General features: G+C 52.6%; 1 protein-coding gene and 1 long non-coding RNA gene across 10 annotated transcripts in view; both read left to right on the top strand.

Moving 5' to 3' along the window:
- C2CD2L (C2CD2 like) overlaps positions 1-18,853 on the top strand; it is a 51,094-nt gene that overhangs the window by 7,114 nt on the left and 25,127 nt on the right. For 5 of the 9 annotated variants that reach the window (XM_076358589.1, XM_076358591.1, XM_076358590.1 and 2 more), the window contains exons 2-14: positions 1,835-1,930; positions 2,424-2,543; positions 4,412-4,522; positions 5,411-5,524; positions 6,156-6,273; positions 6,439-6,562; positions 7,114-7,178; positions 7,742-7,869; positions 8,169-8,340; positions 9,103-9,204; positions 9,824-9,957; positions 10,476-10,758; positions 12,215-12,424. In XM_076358589.1, the coding sequence (XP_076214704.1) occupies positions 1,835-1,930; positions 2,424-2,543; positions 4,412-4,522; positions 5,411-5,524; positions 6,156-6,273; positions 6,439-6,562; positions 7,114-7,178; positions 7,742-7,869; positions 8,169-8,340; positions 9,103-9,204; positions 9,824-9,957; positions 10,476-10,758; positions 12,215-12,424 (1,777 nt within the window). Of the gene's footprint in view, positions 1-1,834; positions 1,931-2,423; positions 2,544-4,411; positions 4,523-5,410; positions 5,525-6,155; positions 6,274-6,438; positions 6,563-7,113; positions 7,179-7,741; positions 7,870-8,168; positions 8,341-9,102; positions 9,205-9,823; positions 9,958-10,475; positions 10,759-12,214; positions 17,867-18,853 lie in introns of those variants that run through there. The other 4 variants (XM_076358594.1, XM_076358593.1, XM_076358587.1 and 1 more) reach the window with 2 other exon arrangements.
- Positions 3,440-4,094, top strand: LOC143170371 (uncharacterized). Its single transcript, XR_012997044.1, has 3 exons — positions 3,440-3,627; positions 3,727-3,777; positions 3,913-4,094. It is a non-coding gene; the product is annotated as an uncharacterized LOC143170371 (long non-coding RNA).

Below are 18,853 nucleotides of genomic sequence, written 5' to 3'. Positions count from 1 at the left end.
ATATGTCCTAGTCTCGTTCAGGTCTAGATTTGCCCACATTTCCTCGTGTTTCCGAATCACGGTGAACGTGAGAATGTAACGCACGTGGTAGGAGCTTTATAGGAGCGCATTCGTGGTTGGAGCACACCAGCATCTGAATTCGGGCGGATTCTGTTAGGAGCGTGATCTGAGGGAGCTGGCAGCGGGCAGATGAGGGTTGGTCTGCCTCCTGGCCGTGTCTCGTTCTCATCCCTGGTACTCGAGAGAGCGGCTTCAGTCACAAGGTGTCGCTCTTTTCTGTAGATCTTTAAATGTTAACAGCTGGTGTTTCTTATTTCCTGTTTGGTTTTCAAGTTACTTGCCTTAAAACGGGGCAAAGACTTGAAAGGAATTGAGTTGCCTGTCAAGCACATGCTACCCTTCTTGTTTTAGTTTTCCTCTGTGTTTTCTCCCTGCCTTGGGGTATATACAGATTCACGCTACCTTGTGCATGTGGTTCATTCCGAGTGGGCTGAGTAACGAGATCTTTTGAAGTTGGCCAGTGCCTCCCAGTTTGGTGAGACTGTGACGTATTGAGAAGAACAGGGCAACAGCTTGCTGATGATTATTATGTACTTGAGTTGTTGGGCAGAGGTTCTGGTTGCGGAGAGGAAGGGCTGATCTGATATTCTCAACTGACCCAGGAGGGTGAACACAGGGCTCTGGTGGAGGAGGCTTGTGAGAAGAAGAAACGGCAGGCGTTACTAGTATGAAGCAGCAGGGAGTGATGCGGCATTGTTTCTCCATTGAGTCTTTCAGTTTTGAAGTTTGGTCACTGGGAGAGCTGCCTCGTGTCTGCGTTGAGAGGATGGTGCGCGTCCGGACTAGTTTTTGATGAGCAAGTGGCTCTTCAGGTTGTAGTATGTGTGCCGGTTAGATTAGTGTCCGAGAGCCCCTTCCACCCACCTTCCGCCTGTCACCTGGATCGGTCTGTTGCATGGAGGTGGCGGTGCACAGTCTCGTTTGCTTGAGAAAACGAGTGTGGTTTCCCAGACCTTTATCCTCCCTCTCGGTCACCCTGGCCCTAAAACATTAGCACCTCAGGAAACGGTCGTGTTCTTGTGCTCAGATTGTCTGCTCGCTCTCTCTTTTTGCCCCTTGTGAGCAGAGGGAATCTTTGAGGGACAGGTTGAGTGCAGGGATGCTCTCAACTCTTTGTCTTGTATTTCTTGAGAAGGATTCTCTGTAGAGAACTGGTCCTGTTATATGGGGAAATCCTCAAGCGAAGAAGAGGGATGCTTCCGCAGTGGAGATTGTGATCTAATAAACCAGGAGAGCGGGGGGGCAGAGGGAAGGGAACAAGTTGAGCACAGGAGCTGACATACCATATGCTGAGGGTGGATTTTGTTGTTGTTGATTGTTTTTTTTTTTTGGTTTGGTTTTCGGGGGTTTTTTTGTTGTGGTGGGGTTTTTTTCTTTTTTTTTCTTTTTTTTTTTTTTTTTTTTACTTGGGGCAGGATTAGCACAGAGGGAGAGAGAGAAGAAACATCAAAGCTTCTGCAATGAAGAAGGGTTAACGTACTTGACTTATAGTTGACTGCTATCCAGAACAATTTTCCATTCTCATTCGGGCTTGCCGGTCTGAAATTAACATAGTGTTTGTGAGTCTAAGCCTTGACTGGAGACCTTGTTTCCTTTCTCTGTCTGGACAAGCCAAGGTGGGTAGAATTGCACTGTGTGACGGTTCCGTGTGCTGGCCAGATTCATGGGAATGAACCGGAGTGTCTCTGGGGCCCCACGTCAGAATCGTTTGTCCTCTTTGAAACTATCTGGGATACCTTGACCACTGGGAACTAATGGAGTCCTCTTTTCATAGAGTTCAGTGCAGATCACATTTGAAGAGGGTCCTCGGTTACCACCAGCCGCAAATATAAGTCGCGTGACGTGCAAGGGACAGTCGGACCACAGCATGGTAAGGCTTTGCTGTTCTGAATTGTACGGTATGGGGTTTCTCCGTCGACTGACGGTGTGTTCTATGGAGATTGCCGAGGCCTGCGCAATGGGGATGGTGGAACCGGGGAAGTTTTGGGCAAGGTCTGGTGTTGAGTTCGGAGGCCGGTCGACGGGCTCGTAAGATTGCAGCTCTGGGGCTGTGCGTCGGTGAGCTCTGGGAGAGCCCCGGCAGGAGACGTGTTGGTGGAGCTGGGGCGTATGGATGCTGAGCCCAGATATCAGGGTCCTCCAGTGGAGAGGAGAAGAGAGCTCCTGTCACCGATAAGTCTTTACTGCCTCATGTACAGAGTCTGAAATGGCAAGTTCGCAGTGTGGAACTGGGTCTGGGAGTAAGCCTGATGTTTCTTTCCTGCCACGATGCGTCAACCTTGCCTATTGCTTTTAGGCATTTTGCCATCGCACGGCTGTCTCTCGCTGAGGATATAAACTCGTTTCCTTCCTTTTCTCTCTAGGTGCTATGCTGCCATCTGTCAGCTGAAGCTGTGAAATTCCCTGTCTCTGTTACTCAGCAGTCCCCAGTTGCTGTTTCTGTGGACACCTATCATGTCGCTTTGGCTGTGCTGCAGGCTCAGGTAACAGTTGTAAAAAGTTAGCCATTGAACTTGTTCTTTCACCCGGCCCCGCGCCCATCAAGGAAGGAGGCCTCATCGTGCCGGAAGAAGCAGCGTGCTGTCACTAACGTTTGGCGGGGTGGCAAATATTCCCGATCTGCGTGCTGAGTCCCGTTTTCTGAGGCTTGTTCTGCAGATCCTGGCTATGTCACGTAGCCGTAACAAAACCCAGAGAGATTTGAGGCATGGCAGCGTTCTATACTGTGTTTTTAAGCGGGTGTTTAGGAAGCGAAAGGTCCACAGAGTTTAATTACCCTCGCAGTGTGATGGATAGGGAAAGACGTGTCCTGTGCATATGTACATTTATGGTGTTGTCCTGCTTGTTGGCATGCAAAACAAATCCACGGTGAGGAGTGGTTTGCTTGTCAGTGCTCCCCTTAATACATTCACAAGAGTGTGCTACAGATTTTTTTCCTGTGTTGAATATTGGAGATGCTTCTCCCAGAACAGAAGCTCTGTGAAATTGCAATGGTAACTCCGTAGTCACTTTCTGGCTGGATTTGCTTCTCTGGAGTGTGATTTTTGCTCCCATCGTGAAGAAGGGCTTGACGCTGGGCACGGTATCTTGCTTGGAGACTGCGCGCTCGTTTGCGCTATAGGGAGACATGGCGAAATTGGAAGTAAGTCTGTGGTAGCAGAAGCCAATCCCTTGCTATTGCAGGTATTGCAGTTGGAAGGTTGTTCGAGAACCCCTTTGCTCTCAGAAGCTTTATTAACATTTTCAACCTACATTTATCAGATCATCCTGGTTTGGTTTTGTGCCCCCGTTCTGCGGTCATTTAAATAGCTCCTCTCTCTCTCTCCTCTGCATTTAGCACGCCGGCTGCCGATCTAGTTGTGGGCGGCAACTGCGGTTGCTTTTCATCTTTGCGTAGTTTCTGGGAGCCAGGTGGCCTTTGTCATGTCTCATCAAATTGCTCCTCTACTCGCCGGCATTTTCTAGGTCTCCTTGTCTGCACCTGCTGAAGTTCTGGGTTGATCGTTCTTGTAGAGAATTGCGTGTGGTATTCTAATTGAGGTCTTGCTGCTGCATTGTGAAACGCTGGTAAGGTTACCATATGCCCGTTGGTTGGAATACTTCAAGTACTGTATTCCCAAACGTGTCTTGCTTCTTTTATGCACCTCTTGTTGGTTACTTACCTAGCTACCGTGTCCCAGATCTGTCGCTTTCGACTGATGACCTTCTGTGCTCATGGTAAATAAATGTCAGTCTGTCAGTTACTTTAGAACGATGTTAAATTTCATTCCCCTGTTGTTACCAGAGATATTGGGTCAGGAGTTCCTCCTGTGTAGTTCTGTTTCTGTCTGTTGCATTAATGATGCCTTTCAGGTGTATGGGTGTGCAACTTTTCAACTGAACTACGGGATGGTGTACAGTCTGGTTTGTTGTTGCAGACTATTGGTGACCTGGATGAGTTTTCAATCTAAAGGTGATCTCCTAGAGACGCTTTGCTAACTTACAAATGGCCATGCTTAGGTTTGGCAATGGTTAATTGATGTAGCTCAGTAAATATCCCGTGTCAGTGCCCAACTCGCTCTTTCGGATTGTCCTGCAGGCTTTTTCTTCAGCCAAAGAAATAACCTATCGTTCTTCCCTCTGATGGCGCTTGGGCATCCAAAGGCAGCGAGGAAGCCAGATCTCTCTACGGAGCGATGAGGCTTCTGCAGCTGCTTCTTCCAGTAGGCCCGGGACCACTTGTGTTCTTACATTCTGTCTCTTACTGTTGCACTGGTGTGAGGGCCTTTCAGTTGCTGAATTTGAAACGGGGCAAAAAGCACCTAATGGAAACAGAAACTGTTCCTGACTATGGGTATTTGTTCTGGGCCAGGTGGAGATCCGCTTGGAGGAGATACAGAACGAAGGTCTCCTGGTGTCGTGGACGTTCAAGGACAGACCAGACTTGAACCTTTCGGTTCTTCCAAGACTTCAACTTCGTGAGGTGAGCGGCAAACAGTGGGAGGCTGGACTCGAGCGGAAGAAGGGTGGGAGGGGCAGAAACAGCGCCGAGCCAAGAGGAAGTCTGCTGCAGAGGGGAGAGGTTGGCAACTTGTTGTCGTGGCCCTTTAGGGCGAGGGAGGGGATTCTTTCGCCCTGGAATCAATGCTAGCTCAGCTCTGTCAAAACAGCACATCCTCAAGAGGGCCGAAGCAGTACCGGTGTCTGTTGTCTGAGTTTGGTGTAACAGCTGAATAGGAGTCTGCGTAGCAAAAAAGGCTTTCTGTCTGTGTAGGTCCTCCTGCCGTTGTCCAATGTAGAGCTGCAAAATGAGCTGGGTTGGTTCGTGGTTTTTTTGTTTTGGTTTGTTTGTTTGTTTTGTTTTGTTTGTTTGTGGGTTTTTTTGAGAGGTTAGTGTGCGGAACCCCTGGGTATTAGAGGTTTAATGAGCTGAACGTGGGAATGCTTGTGCTTCTGTGATCCGGATTTGGTTGATTTGTTTGTTCTATTGACACCCTTGCTGCTTTATCCTGAATAGATGTAGGAATTTGGCTGTTCTCCTGAAAGTGCGGTAGTACCATCTCACGAGGTGGTAAGGATGTGGCAAACTGTAAAAGCTGTATTGTCAAAATTTGCAACGGGTAGACTACAGGTGTAGAGGCTTAGTTTGTCTCATTTAGACAACTTACATTTGCCTGCAGCTGTTACATGGAAGCTTTAAGCACTGGGGAGAGCGAGTACAGGATATGGGAAGGGTACCTGGGGGGTTATTACCAGGACAATGACTGTGTAGCGTCTTAGAGGCTCGAGAGGCAGTTGGAGCTGTATAAGGAGAAAATGTGTCTGCCTCGTTATGACTTTCCTGCATTTCCTCTTGATTTGCGGAGAGAAGAACGAAGGGAGAGCGGATCTATCCACCATAAAGGATCTGATCGAGGATACCATTGTCAGCACGCAGCCAGCCATGATGGTGAATCTGAAGGCCTGCACCGCTGGAGCCGGTGCGGTAAGGCTCTCTCCTCTTGTCATTCTTGTGCCTCAAACGCTGTGCCCCGGGGCGCTTTGGAGGGCTGAGGCTCAGGCAGGAATCCAAGGGTTGAGACTCGCTTCTGGGCGACAGCTGCGTCCTGGCCTGCGCTGTCACAGGAGTTGGGGTGCTGTGGCATGGGGAGTAGGGATAATTAGGAACTGCTCTGAAGGGCAGCTCTGTTTGTACTTTGTTTCCTGAACGTTGAGTGCCGGTTGTGTTGAGGTGGAGCTGGACTGCCTGAGACGCATCTCCGTTCGGGCAGTCTCTCTCTTGCTCTGAACACCAAGGCTCCGTCCAGTGCAGCCTTTACAGGCATGGAACGGTCCATGGTTTGTCGTCTTCAGCTGTCCGTCTGGCAGCCAGCAAGCTTGTTGTTGTCTGTCTCTTTTCCCGTCTGCCTTAAATTTCCCATCTGAAATAACACAGGGGCCCATCGGAGGTCGATAGCTTGGGGAACCTGCAGCATGTCTTGATGGCTCTGTGGGTATTCCCCTATGTCGGTGTGAGGAGCTACTTAGTAGATGCAAGGACGAACATCATGCGTCTTGCTGCTGTCTGCTGGCGAGTGAACGATAAAGGCATCGGTCTCGCTCTCGTCATTCCTCAGGTACCCAGCAATAAGTTGACTCGAGAGTCCCCGTCCGGAGTAGCAGCAGCCCCTCTGGGTTCTAAGCTGTTGCTCCGGAATCTTCGAGTGCTGAACTTGGGCTGCCAGGGGAAGGGAGGTAAGCGTGAAAACATTGCTGATCTGCAGGGGCGAGCGCGCAGGTGGCGAGATTGGAGCGAGTGGATGTTTTGGGTGGGTTTGAATGGAAAAGAGGGGCATGCATCTGCCGAGCCGCTGCCTTGCGTTGACGAGCGCACGCGTGCGCTCTGTCCCTCTGTTGCAGGAGTTGGGGAGATACGCTGCGTGGCAGAGCTAGACAGCCCCCCGCAGCAGAAGCAGACGAGGCCGGTGACAGCTGGCAGTGCCGGTGCTGCAGCGCAGATGGAGTGGAATGAGGAGCTCTTTCTGTAAGTGTCTGCCCTCCTTCTGGTTGGCACGGCGGAGGCAGACCGGTGTGGTCTCTGGGTGTCATTACCGTGCCGCAGTAACTGATGCGGATGGCGCAGAGGTGGAGTCTGCACCGCAGTGTGTTTGCGCCGCCCGCATGCCGGGCTACCGATTCCACTAATTTGCCCCAGCTTGCATACGTATTTCCCACTCCCCTGGATGCTCTGTGTTTTAACTGGATGGGCCCAAGCGCCGATCGCGGGCGGCATGTGGGAGCGGCAGCTGCAGAAGGCCTGGCGCATAAACCTCAGCTTTCTGGACAGATTGCCCTCTCAACTTCCCATGTCAGCCTACACAGCCCTGCAGAGGACACGAACCGGAGTTCTCCTCTTCTGTGTAGTTTGCTGCCCTTTGTCGTGTCCTCCAAAGTAGCACGCACGTAGTGGGGCTTTGGAAAAGGTGATGAGGTGTGTGAGATTTGAGGGAGGGAAGATACGGAATGGGGTCATTTGCTCCATGGCCATTTTGCAAAGATTGCCTAATACCAGCTCGTCTTTTTCTGTTTCAACAGGGAGTTGGGACCTAGAAGTAAAGAACTGAAGCTACAGGTGCTGGGGAACAGTGACGGAGGGGGAAGTGAGTCCAGGCAGCTGTAAGATGGATTGTAAGATGGGGAGACAAAAATGCCTAAGGGACTTCCTGTGCTTTGAGCCTGTGGTAGTTCTGTGTCGGTATAATGTGCGATGAACTCTGCAAAGGATTTTTCATATCCAACTTTACGTGAGCCTCTGACTGCGTGAAGTAACTCTGGAGTCTGTTGTTCTTAGTGAAACGCTCTTACTCTGACCTTTTTGGTACCCGGGAGGTTCCCGTGGCCCGCCCGTCTCCACTCTGAAGCAGGGAGAGGGATGTGGGGATTCACCCCCATGTATTGGAAGAACGTTGCAGAAGGCTCTTAACTCTGCTCGTTTGTACTCGGTTGGGGACTAATCGACTAAGTGAGTCAATTTCTGGATTGGTAAAGAGGAGCGGAGGAGCGCTGCCCGCCCCCTCCCCGCCTCGAACCTGGGAGCTACCGGAGTTGTGGGGATCTGCTTCGTTGGCCCACAGGGCTGCTTCCCAAAAGCAGGGGTTGCCTGGGAGGCATCGGAGGTGCTGAGGTCACATGGTGTGTTTTGTTTTCCTGTACCTTCTCGCAGGTGTGCTGCTGGCACATGCCACGCTTTTGCTTGATTCTTTGGGCAGACGGCCATCTGCGAGACAGGTCTGCTCGCTGGCCCCAGGAGCTGGGCAGTCACTGGCGGCTGAAGCTACCATTGTATTGGAGGTGAGCTCACAACACCATAAGCTCGGCACAAATGCGTGCTCGGGAAGCGTTCACAATGTGAGCCGCTAGCTGGAATCAAGCGTGATCAGGCCTGGGCTCGTCACAGGGGACTGGCAGACCCTTAGGCCGAGGAGGGGTGTTGCCTGGCCCTCGGTCCCTGAGCCTCCCTCCATTCAACTGACATTGTAGCGGGGACGGCTCCTCAGTACCCAAGGCAGTAGCTTTTGTCACCCATGTGCCTGCCTTTCCATCTGGGAGGAGGAGGAGAGCCTCTCTGAGCTGCGCTTTACTCTTTGTAGCTGCTATTCCAGGAGTCTCCTGCATCTTTGAATGCTCAGCACGCCACATCTCTGCGAACCAGCATCACCCCCACTAAGAAGGTGGAGATGGACCGGACCATCATGCCCGACGGCACCATCGTGACTACTGTCACCACGATTCAGTCCCGGCCCAAGGCAGACTGCAAACTGGGTGAGGCTGCCCCGCGACAGGCGTCTTGTATGGGTGGCTGCTATGGGGGTGCAGACTCGGCCGCAACATTCCCGAGGCCGCTCACACGGGTAGTAGCAAAACTGTTTAGCCATCGTATGTTGCGATTGTTGCAGACTTGCACCTTGCACGGCGTTTTTGGCTTCCGGGTCGGAATGCGGGCATCGTCGCCATTCCCTTAGCGTCTTGTGGCTGGCTGTGTAGCCTTGGGGGAGGGAATTGATGCAGCCCTGCGTTTCGGGGGACATCAGAGAGGGACGAGCCTCTCTGATGCCCTTTGGTGGCGGGAGGTCCCGACTCTAACATGTATGCTGCCGCGGAACCTCTGCGGGATATCGGGCTAAGTGTTTTGCCGCTCTTGCTCTATTTTCTTCACTGCTAAAGAAGTTACGCTGTATTGTACTGAATGCGGAGCCAAAAGCATGTTGACCTTGCTTACTAGCGGTTGTTGCTGTTTGCATTCTGACATCCTGATGAATGTGGTGGTGGATATTCCGTGAGGTGGGGCTGGGAAACAGCATGAACGGGGTCTCGCGACGGGGCTGCTTCAGGCGTCTCTTTCCAATAGGCTTCTTAGTATTTCATTGCCGCAAAGCCTCACGGAGCCAGCCTCTGCAGGCTCTCCGTAGGCGCTTGAGGCTTTTTGGGGTGCGCGTAGGGGGCCACGATACAGTAATGAAGTTGCCTAAGCTTCGTCTCCGCTTACTGGTGTCTCTGTGTCTCTGCCTCTCTTTCACCACGAAGATTCACCATCAAGGTCACCTTCCAAGGTGGAAGTGACTGAAAAGAAGACAACGGTGCTTTTGGAGAGCAGCTGCCCTCGTGGCCCCTTGCCCAGCGGTAGCCGTAAGTGCTTGGACATCTGAGGCTCTTACCAGAGCGACTGTGTTCCTTAGCCTTTCTTGGAGAGTGGCAGTCTGAATGTGGGTCACTGAACTCGTCTGCACTTGCTGCAGAAGAGAATGTCCAAGTGCCCAAGTGAAGGCGGGGGTGGAGCGTTGGGAGCAGGTGGGGGCAGGTAAAAGAAATTCCACTCTGGCTATCCAGTCTGTGACTCTGGGTGTTTCCTGGCTTGACAAGAACATTCCAGGCTATCTGGACCCAAAGAGCTTTGCTCACCCTGTACTTGGGGCTCCGATTGTCTCTGGGACAGAGCGCTGCTGCTGTTTTGACGGTTTGCAGCCAAGGCTGCCCAAACTCTTGGGAGTCTTTGGAAGTCTTTGTTGAGCGGGAAGGGTATTTTAATGATATGCCCGGTGGGAAATGAAACTTTTCAGGTGCCTAAAAGAGCCGAGAGCTATATGGAGGCTCCTTCCTTTGGTTTATTCCAGCAAGTCCGTAATAAATTCTGTTCTCTACCTTTGTGCACATGTAGTTGCCTGTTAAAAGCATCGCGGTCAGCAAGCGACCTCTTGCCCATGCTGAAGGCTGCTACTTCAAGCATTGGTATCTTTCTTGTGCTCAGGGGATAGCCATATGCCCAATGGCTTGGATCCGGTGGCCGAGACGGCGATCAGGCAGCTAACTGAGACGAATAACAAGCCTGCCAAGAAGACCCCGACAAAACGTAGCACGCTGATCATCTCGGGAGTTTCCAAGGTCTCTCATAGTTAGGGGGCTCCATTTCCAATCTGGGAGGTTGTTTCTAGGGATGCGTGCATGAAACCACCCTGTCCCGTAAGGACCAGTGTAGGAAGGTTCCAGCACAGACGACTCGCTTGGCAGAACCCTTTCGCTGCTTTCTTGCAGCTTGTTGCTGCTTCCTAGTGAGTGTCAAAGGTACCTCGCCAGTCTGCAGGGCAGCTGCCGGTGGGAGTTCACAAAGGGCAGCCACAGAAAGGGAGGCTGCTGCTGTAGCCGGTTGGGAACCTGGTGGAGAATCTAAGGAGTTCTCCTTGGACTTGCCTGCGGGAGTGAGGGAGGTGCTGCAGAATGCTTTGGAATCGGCCACGTTCCAGTATGTTTCAGCAAAAGAGTGACAATTGTGTGTCGGTGCTGTCTAGCACTGACGATCGGAACTGGAGCATCCGTGTGTAGGTGTGGATGGAAGAAGGGAGATGAATGTGATCCTTTAGAGCCTGTCTTCCTGTCTGTCTGACCTTCTAACCCCCCTCCAGGTACCTATCGCTCAAGATGAAATGGCACTTTCCCTGGGTTATGCTGCATCCCTGGAGGCCACGACGTACGGGGATTCTGCGGCAGAGGGTGCAGCTGACCGGATGCACGATTCTACCGAATCGTCACAGCTGCTGGAAGCATCGCCGTCGGAACAAAGGGCCAGTCAGGAGCTGGACGAGACAACGCGATCGGACATCTCTGAGAGACCGTCGGTGGAAGATGTTGAGTCTGAAACTGGCTCCACGGGAGCCCTTGAGACCAGGAGCTTGAAAGATCACAAAGGTAAGGATGAACCGTTAGATGGTAGCTAGCGTTAGCCTGTTGTACTTGAGGACGAAGTGACGTCCGAGTTCCCCGCCCGAGCGTGGGGGCTGCAGCCAGCTTTCGGCATGGCGAAGAGCGGCTTCTGCTGGAGCCTGGAAGAGCCTGCCTCTCTCCCATGCTTCCCGCTGGGGCGGTTCCAAGCTCCTCTATTTGCAGGTGTCTGATTCCCGTGGCCTTTTTTCGGTTTCTGCGCTCTCTCAGAACCCTGCACAGCTTGCATGTTCCAGAGAACCCATTTTCACTCCCTGGCCTCTGGGTCCGCAGATCAGGCGCGCATCCGTAAATAATGATTCCTCCTCTGAATTCGGCTGCCTCTGGCACAGAAACGGAGGCCTCCCGACAATGTGGATTGTACGGGCCTCCCTCTTTCTCCGTTAGCATCAAAGTAGCTAGCACCTCTGACCTGTTGTACCGTAGGGTGTCCACGCAAACTCTCTGCTTTTTTTAAATGACGGAGCGGGCCTGCCCCGACCGAGCTGCTGTTCTGGACTGTCCAGGCTTGTGTCAGTTAGGCGGATGGCACACCTTGGATTTGTGTGCTTGTAGCCATGACGGTTTCAGTGAGCTACAAACTTCACATAACAAGCGCAAGCCAAGATCTCGACTGCTCAGAATACGAGAGTGGGACAAGTTTTGGGGGGTTGTACCCTGGTACAACCAGGTACAGTTTGAACTGTGGTGGCCCCTTGTTTGCACGTCAGTGGGTAGAAAGGTGTGTGGCCCAGATTCTTGAGAGACCTGGCAGGCGGGGAAGAGAAGGAAGAAAACAGAAAGCAAGCGCTCCCTCTGTAGGAAATACCGTTGTAGCTTTGTATGGCGTGCGGGTTTTGGATATGCCTTTTTGCACCCGTTTGGGGCTGACGGCGATCGGCGTCTCCATCCTGTCCCTCCCTCGTGAGCTGTCCGGAGCCATTGTTGTTATTTGTCTCCAGGCTTGGGCATCTCGTGAAACTGCGGGCAGTTGTTCCGGGGGCTTGATGACTGGCTAATCCAGGCGCCCTTGAGATGGGCTAATCTGAGAGGCCTTTTCCCTGTTGTGTGTTCCTCCCGGTGTTTCCACATGCAGACATTCTCACTTGTTTCCCATTCATACGAGTCTTAGTTTTCTATTACAATTCCGCACGCTTCCACTGAAGGGAGGAGGACATTGTTGCGTAAAAGGACGTTTACGCAGAGGGGACACGTGATGGCGTGCTTAGTGAAGCAGCTGCTTGGTGTTGCAGTCTGTCCTGAACGTAGACTTTGCGTTGCGGTTGGGAGCTGGGATTCGCCGACTTGCCGTGCGCTTCTGCTGCTTGGGGTGGAAGAGGTCTTTGCTGCTCATCCGAGAGCAGCTGGGTGCATTACTGCCCCCGAGACTCACCAGGGCAGGATACTATCGTGGTTTCTGTCTCCTTCCTTTCTGTGTCTGCAGTTAGCTTTCTTCGGAGTGGTACCAAGCTCATCTTCCGGAGAAGGAGCAAGCAGAAGGAAGCGGGCCTGAGCCAGTCACACGATGACTTGTCCAATGTCGCCGCCAACTCCGCCGCCAGGAAGAAAGCCAGCAGCTTCTCCCGCCGCCTCATCAAGCGCTTCTCCTTCAAGTCTAAACCCAAACCCAAAGCTAGCGACAGCACAACAGCAGGTGAGAATTGAAGGAGGGAGAAGCCCATCGGAAAGATTGTGCAGAGATCCTTTTCTAGTCTCTTGTCTTCCCACTCCGTGGTATCTGTGACCTGCAGTTCAGTTCCTTCCAACCTTGGCTGAGGGAAGACACCCCAGTGCTTTACGCCATTTGGGGAGCGGAGGTGGCAAACCTGGGGCTTAGGCTGCTCGTCTGCCTTGGCTTAGCCTTCTCTGACTGTCGTACCCCACCACGCTCTCCCAGAAAATCCAGGTGGCATGCTAATCCCTGTGGGGGTCCCAGGAGCTGCGGAAGCGACTCTGCCTGCGTAGCTGTCTGGCATCGCCGGGTGCATCCCGGAAAGGGTGGGTGGGGGCGGCCTCTCAAGTGGCAACCCTCGGAGTTAAAGCTCGAGAAACTACCGGGTTAGCTACGTTGCCAAGAAGTGTGGGATGTAGCTTTGCTCAGCTCTTCTAGCGACGGAGAATGACGCGGTCACTGGCCGTCTAAAAGCTCTCATTGCTTCTGCTTGGCGCAGAGGCTGTAACCTGATGGCAGGGTGGGGCGATGTGTTCCTGGGCTGTGAGCTGTCGGGAGAAGAAGCTGCCGTTCTCCACCTGGCTCCGCCGTTGGAACAGTGTCTGGTTTGAACGGTGCTGAGGGATGCGTGCTTTCTGTGCTATGCTGATGAAGGAAGGAGTCTCTAAGAAGGAGGAAATTTTAACCACTGGGCGAGCTTTTGTAAAAGCCCGGGCCCTTGCAAGAGCGTCTGGTCGGTGCTGCCACCCTGTGATGCAGCCCTCCTTCTGCAACTGTCGTCTTGAATGGGGAAGGGGCTGTGCTGCATGTGCGCACCAGCTGTCGTATGAGCAGAACCCTTTCCCTCGGGGGCGGTTGGGGGCGCGTTGCCAGCAGGGCGCCAGGCCATCTTCCAGACCTGTGGAGCGCCTGGCCTCTTGCGCTCTGGCGGTTCTCACGCTGAGGGCTGGCACCACCCTGGAAATGGACGGCGAGGAATGTGGCGATGCTAGTGAAAGGGCAGTCTGACGTGGGGCCTGAAGCCACATGGCGGAAAGAGGCAAGAGTTTACATGCTTTCACTGACGAAAGAGTTTCCTGTAGTACAAGGAGCCTTTCTTGATTGCATCCGATATTTCCTTTCTTCTAGCAAACCCGATCCACCACGTTCAAACAGTGGGCATTTCCGCAGTGGGTATTTGCAGAGGGAGAGGCGCGCGGGGGAAAATTGACTCCTTGCGCAGGAGGAGGCCGCCCTTCTAGATGAACGGTTTTCCAGTCTTCTGACGCGTGTACATTGCGAATATCCCCAGAGGCCCCGTTTGGATAGCGTAACGGTGCTCTTTGGAGAAACACTCGTGCCCTGTCAGCACACCTGGTTTGAATGGAAGCTCCTGCTTTCCTGTGAGTTGTAGAGGTAAGGAGATGGGGCAAAGGGGAGGAAAAACCTCCCTGAAGAGCGATCGCCTAGGCCTGACTGGATTCGCTAGCTCTGCTCTCCTGTTACAGTACCTCCCGAGGTGGGGGCTGCCGCCCTGCCTTATGCAGGATGCGACCAACTGAAAAAGCAGTTATTCTCTTGACATTGCGTATAAAACAACATGTCGTGTTCTTCAGAAGGACAAATCCTGGCTTACCGATACGGCCGTCGCGTGCCATTTCTAAAGACCGGAATGTGTTCGGTATGCCGCTGTGAAAGGATTTACAGGCGGGAATTTCAGGGTGTCTCTTGAAAGTGTCTGGAGGTAGGGAAGGCCAGAGTCGCCCGGGGCGTGGATTGAAAGTGCTGGTGCGTGCCAGCAGGAGGGACTCTCTTTCCTGTTTTTCCTGCCGATTCCCCATGAGGTTGGGCACGTGTGAGAAATCGGACTGGTCCAGCTGGCCGACCAGGAACCTCTTCTCCATCTGTTTGTTTTGGTCCGGGAGTCTTTCTGTCATCCCTGAGCTCTTTCGTGTCTTTCATCCTTTGTTTCTTTCCTCATCCACACGGTACTGTGGCTTTGTTCGCAGCTCCGTGTGCTACAGATGTCGGAGCGCTCGCTGTTTCTCGCTGAAAATCGTTTTCCTCAATGCGAGTGACCGGTTCCTGCTGCAGCGCTGGTGGAAGTTGGCAGTCTGCGGGCTCGCCTCTAGCGATCTGGCCGCCAGTTTGACGTAGCCTTCCTTTGCTGGGTCGGTGCAGCATCACACGCGGCGCTGTCCTTTTCAGGCACGCCCTTGCTCCCAGAGCCTCGGGGTTTGGTTCCAGTTCAGCATTCTCTCTTGCACTGTCCCCTATACGACTCTGCCTCTGTCGCTAACAGTACTTGACGCTCCATTTTTGGTTTTTGTTTCTTCTTTTTTAATACCATGTCAAGGTTGCTCTGAATGGAGAGTGCTGGCTGAGCCCAGACAGCACCGCTTCTCTAGTGGGATGGCTGCGAAACCTTGCTTTAGAAATGCTGGTCTGAAAGGAAGGGAATTTTCAGAAGAGCCAGCAACTCTTCAGTTCTGGGTTTATCACAGGACCTTCTGCGAGTCTCGTTTAATAGGTCTGTATTCTTTTCTTTAAATTGCTAGAGCAGCTCGCGCTGTCTCGGTGCGGAGCAGCTGGAGGCGAATGCCTGAGGCTCCCACCAGCGCTTCTGAAGCGTGAATCTGGGGCTCGTGAACACGAGGAGGGCCACGAGGGCTAGCGAGCGTTGTTCTTGTCGCTGTAGACTGGAGGCGGAAAAGATGAGTGAGGTTCGTGTCCGACAAACACGTACCTAGATTTTGACCGGAATGTTTTGGTCTGGCTCGGAGGAAGGAGGCGGTAGGAAAGCTAGGAGTAAAACCCAAACTCGAGTTCTTCACCGGCCTTGGGGACTGAGGAACCCTTTCTAGCCGTGTTAAATGGGCAATTCCTGCCATACGTCCATGGGCTTTCCTGAATTTGTTCCCAGTTTGTTGACTCCAGGCTATGCCTGCTGATGAATCGCAGTGGAGGTACTGTTTTTGATTTTGAGCTTTGACCTGGCAGAAGACTCATCTGGAAATCTCCTGCGCTGCAGTCTGTGGAATGAACGGCACGTGGGACGCGCGACGGTTGGTGTGTATTTTCCCTTGAATTTTTGGCAGTGCTCTTTATCACAGGCAATAAATTGCTGTGAAAGTTTGTATCTGCTTAGATAACTTGCAAAGGAAAGGGCTATTGTCAAGTGCTGAGAGAATGCATCTCCAAGCATCGATTCCCGCACCCGCTTCTGTTTCCTAGCGGAGATGTTCTTTCTGCCATTTCATTGCTTCTCGAAGTCGTACAGCGTAGGACTGAGATTGTAACCTTTTATTTTCTTCTAAATGTTCTCGGTAAGCGCATGCTGTTTTTCAGGGTGTTTGGGTAAGCTGCTGTTTGAAGGACAGAGGCAAGGGGGAATGGCTCAGCTGTGTGCACCGGGAGTTCTTTAGTTCTGATACGCTCCTCATAAACATGTTGATCCTTTCTCTTCGTGTCCGCACATGGCTTCCTTTCTCGCACGCACAGTTGTTTTCATCCCCCAAGCAGTAGGCGGCTGGTTTTGTTAGTCCCGGCTATGCAAGCACGGGTGACTCTCCCGGCTTCCCGAAGCCAAGAACGGTAACGAATCTGCCTCGTGCAGGAGGCGTGATTATTGGCGTGAGAAACAATTCTTCTATCCTAATCTTCTTGGAAGGACAGGGAAGGTCACGTTGGTCTTTGGCCTCCAGAAACTGTAAAGAGAGTCCCAGGGAGTTTCCCCCTGTAGAACTGCTGCTTGAAGAAATCTCTTTTGTATTTAATCCCTGCTTGTGCTTCTGGCTTTAGGACAGAAGAAATGCTATTTGAAATCTGCTTTTCCCTGTTTAACTTCTTCCGGATACCTATGCCCACACCTCGGTGCCATTGCGGGGTTTGTGGCATTTCGTAATGCCCGGGACCGCGGATCAACCCCGGTGCACGGTGCGGGCCACCATCTGACTTTTTAGACTCGAATGATCTGCAGTTGCCAGGTTGCTGTCTCAGGGTAGGGTCAGTATTTGCACCTTGTGAAATTGGTCCTCGACCAAGTATGTGGGGGAAGAGGAGCGGCAGAGCGGCGGGCTTGAACGCACGGAGGCTTCTGAAGGAGTTCAACCTGCTTATGAAGGCCTCCGTTCCAAATGCTGCGTTTCACTGCCAGCTACGCAAGTAGAAACGGTGACTGGTAAATGAAGCCAAAGTATACATTCTGGTTTGTTTGTTTGTTCGTTTTTTTGCTATTTTGGCTGAACAGAGTTACTAGAACTTACCTATGCTGTGTATTTGTACTTCTCTGAAGAGAACAGATTTCTCTAGCTGTAAGTATATTTCTGTCTGGATACATATTCTCCTCATGGAGGTTCCTTAAGAGCCTCCCTGTCGAAAAAGCCCTCGGCATCGGCCCGCGAGGGGTATCCTCTCGAGGCGAGAGAAAGCAGGCACGGGAAGAAATGGAGGGAACCACAAAACCTCAGTTTCCTGGGGGTGCTGTAGGCTTTAGCGTGACGGATGTCTGACTGAGGCCCGATACTTGCAGAGGGCGCTCAAAGGCCGCGTATTCGAGGGCAGAGGGATTGCACACATGCACGTGTGTTTGCATCACTTGTAATTAGAGCGTGCTCTGCGAATGCCTGTACTGGTCACGCTGCCGAGTGACTGAGGACAGGGCCGATCGGTCTGTCGGGAGAGCGGCCTTACCAGCTTCTAGTCAGAAAACAGTTCAGCGGAGAGGAGCGTAATGAAAACTTCTTCAAACCGATAAAAGAGGGCCACGGGCATGTGCTGTTTCTAGACTAGAACTGGGCGCACGGCAAAGCGTACGCTTACAAATGTTTTCGTTCCGCTTTTTTGTCTTCAGCGATGCCGCTTCCTTCCTGCGACGGCTTCTCTCGGTTCACTGTTTGCTAAACCTACAGAGAAGTCATTTCTGGGTAGCTGGCGAGATGCTTGAATGTTGGGTGGCTGGCGTTTGCGTGTTTTGGGGTCTCTTGCGTTGGTCTCCCCTCCCTCCTTCCCTCCTTCCCTCCCCCTGGGTCATGGTGAGCGTCATGGTAGAGTAACGATCCCAGTGGTGGTCAAACTTTTGGAAAAGGTCTTTGTGTACTTGCGACATCGCAGCTCCTTCTATAGGCATGACTGCTCCACGCCACCTTTCCTTGCTCGTACAGGTACTGGACCAAATACCCACGCTGAATTTGAATTAGCGCCCCTCCTTGTGCGTGCTCTTTTGTACTTTGATGCCTTCTCTCTGGGTGGATTATTTTAACCCCAGATTGTTTAGAGGAAAAAAAATAGGAACTGCGTAGCTATTTAAGAGATGAGAATAAAATGACTTAATTCGGACTAAATGAACGAAGTTCTTGCACCTTTGTAAATGTTGAAGAAGAATTCCATTGCTGTGTAACGGCGGAACCTGTTAACTTATTAAACCACATGGAAATCAAAACCTGACCCCGAGTCTGACTTCACGCCTGCTGGAGTGCAGTGAGTTGGGCTTTGGCGTTCTAGAAGTTCAGGAAGGTAGTTGATTTGTAGTCCTCTTTTTTTTGTAAGACTGTCATCTCTGAACAGCCCTTTTTGCCAAATGCAGATACACGGGTTTACAGTTCGTAAGACCGTGGCAAGGGCTGTAGCCTTTGCGGTGCTTCTAGGAGTCAAGGGATTCCCAAGATGGCGACGTCAGCCCCGGAAGACGTGAGCAGCGGTGAAACCTTGGGCTGACCCCGGACATGCGGCAGTACCCTGGGAGGGTCGGTTAAGCTTCTCGGGGTGCCCTAGCGGAGACGGGAGAGCCCTGCCCTCTCCCTCATTAGCGCCCGCTTCGGCATTTTCCTCTCCCTTAGCCTGTCCTGCTTTCCCTTGTTTCTTGTCCTCGCTCTGTTGCAGGGCCTGCGGTTCCAGCTGCAAAGTCCAGGTAAGGCCAGAGGGGCGGTGGCTGGACACTTCCGCCTCAGGAAGGGCTCATCCTGCGGGGAAGGAGGTGGTGTCAGGCCAACACCCTGGCCTTGCTGCCGGGGGGGGGGGGGGGGGAGGGGAGGGGGGGAGGAGGGTTTGTCTCCCACAAAGTTCCTGTAGCATGAGATGCTGTCTGACCGCCGTAGTCGGCACGTTCCGAGCGGCAGAAGGGCCGTAAGGGGTTGGGAGACAGACGTGGGACTATGTGTAAGAGGGAGAACCGGGTAAAGGAAAAACCCTGGCCTGCCACTGGCGGGGGCATGGGAAAGGGGAAGCCGGGGCGGAGGAGATGAGCGTCACCACAGAGTCAAGACTTGGAGAGCGCTGCCTCTTGGAGCCGGCGGGGCAAGCTGGGAGCGGGTAGTCTTCCGGCACCGGGCTTCCAGACGGCGATGATCGTTTCTGGGGCTTGCGGCAACGTGTAGTCTGTCTTACGGCCGCTGTCCCCGCGGGAGGTGTAGCTTCCTGCTATTGCTCTCGTTT

The sequence above is a fragment of the Aptenodytes patagonicus genome, chromosome 23, assembly GCF_965638725.1.
Source record: "Aptenodytes patagonicus chromosome 23, bAptPat1.pri.cur, whole genome shotgun sequence".
Classification (NCBI taxonomy): domain Eukaryota; kingdom Metazoa; phylum Chordata; class Aves; order Sphenisciformes; family Spheniscidae; genus Aptenodytes; species Aptenodytes patagonicus.
This window is presented reverse-complemented; position numbering and strand designations above follow the sequence as displayed.